Below are 1,038 nucleotides of genomic sequence, written 5' to 3' on the forward strand. Positions count from 1 at the left end.
TCTATCTATCTATCTATCTATCTATCTATCTCTGTCTGTCTGTCTGTCTGTCTGTCTGTCATGTAATTTTTGTAAGATCTATCCTGTCGCGTCACTAAAAGCGCTTCTTTCTCGCCTCGGTTCAGCGTTTATAAATAAATTCGCTGATTTATCCTTGAATTCCATTTTTTTTGCGATTTGATTCGCACCGGAATCGAGACTTTATGATGTCAGCTGACATGTTCATTCCAGTGATGGTTTACCGGACAGTGTGAAGATTTAGCGGTGCTGTCATTAAGTTCTCGGTATCCGTAGATGAAGGGAAGCTAAAACCAGGATTTTCTCCCGCGAGACTCGCTTTTCTTGTCAAAACCATCAGCTTCTCCGACGCGTCGCGGATCAGCTGGCAGGCGGCCAATGAGCAGCGAGCGCACGGGAGAGCACGCGCTTGAAAAGCGTCTACAGCTGTTCCTCTCCCGCAGAATCAAAACAAAGATCACCAGCTCACAGGCACTTGCTCATGTGCGCCATTCTGCATCAAGTAAGTCAGCATATCGTGTATAATCTGAGCTTTACCACAGGTATAGAGCAAATCAAATAATCATGATTTGGGAAGTAGAGTTTGACTATTGTGTGTTTGTTTTGTCATTTTAAAGTTTTACATTTTCAGCCTGCTGCTGTTGACAGTGTGTGATAACACCCAGGTTTAACATCCTGTGTTTGCTGCATCCTTTGATGTATTTTTGCAATATGGTGCACCTTAAAAAGAGGCTGTTTTTGCGGCCAGAAACTTTAGTCTGTAGTATGAAATGTCATATATGTTAAAAGGTTCTATGGTGATTTTTATTTTTATTTTGTAGTTATGCTGTATCTGGAGGTTCAGAAAGCCGAAATTCACATTCATATTTAGTTAGTCAGTTAGTGTTTCAAATTGTATTCATTCATTAATTACTTATTTATTTATTTATGTTAAATGTGCCATGGTAAACCCATGTTTTTTGTTGTTTCTTTGCAGTACCACTTTTTTTTTTTTTTTTTTTTTTTTTTATTGGACAAGAA

General features: G+C 38.8%; 1 protein-coding gene across 1 annotated transcript in view; it reads left to right on the top strand.

Annotated features, from left to right (window-relative positions):
- Window positions 1-396: 396 nt before the first annotated feature.
- LOC107675710 (uncharacterized) overlaps window positions 397-1,038 on the top strand; it is a 14,013-nt gene continuing 13,371 nt past the window's right edge. The window contains exon 1 of the mRNA XM_016470124.1: window positions 397-520. Coding sequence (XP_016325610.1) covers window positions 397-520 — 124 coding nt within the window. The remainder of the gene's footprint in view (window positions 521-1,038) is intronic.

Source organism: Sinocyclocheilus anshuiensis, unplaced genomic scaffold, assembly GCF_001515605.1.
Source record: "Sinocyclocheilus anshuiensis isolate Anshui unplaced genomic scaffold, SAMN03320099.WGS_v1.1 scaffold708, whole genome shotgun sequence".
Lineage (NCBI taxonomy): Eukaryota > Metazoa > Chordata > Actinopteri > Cypriniformes > Cyprinidae > Sinocyclocheilus > Sinocyclocheilus anshuiensis.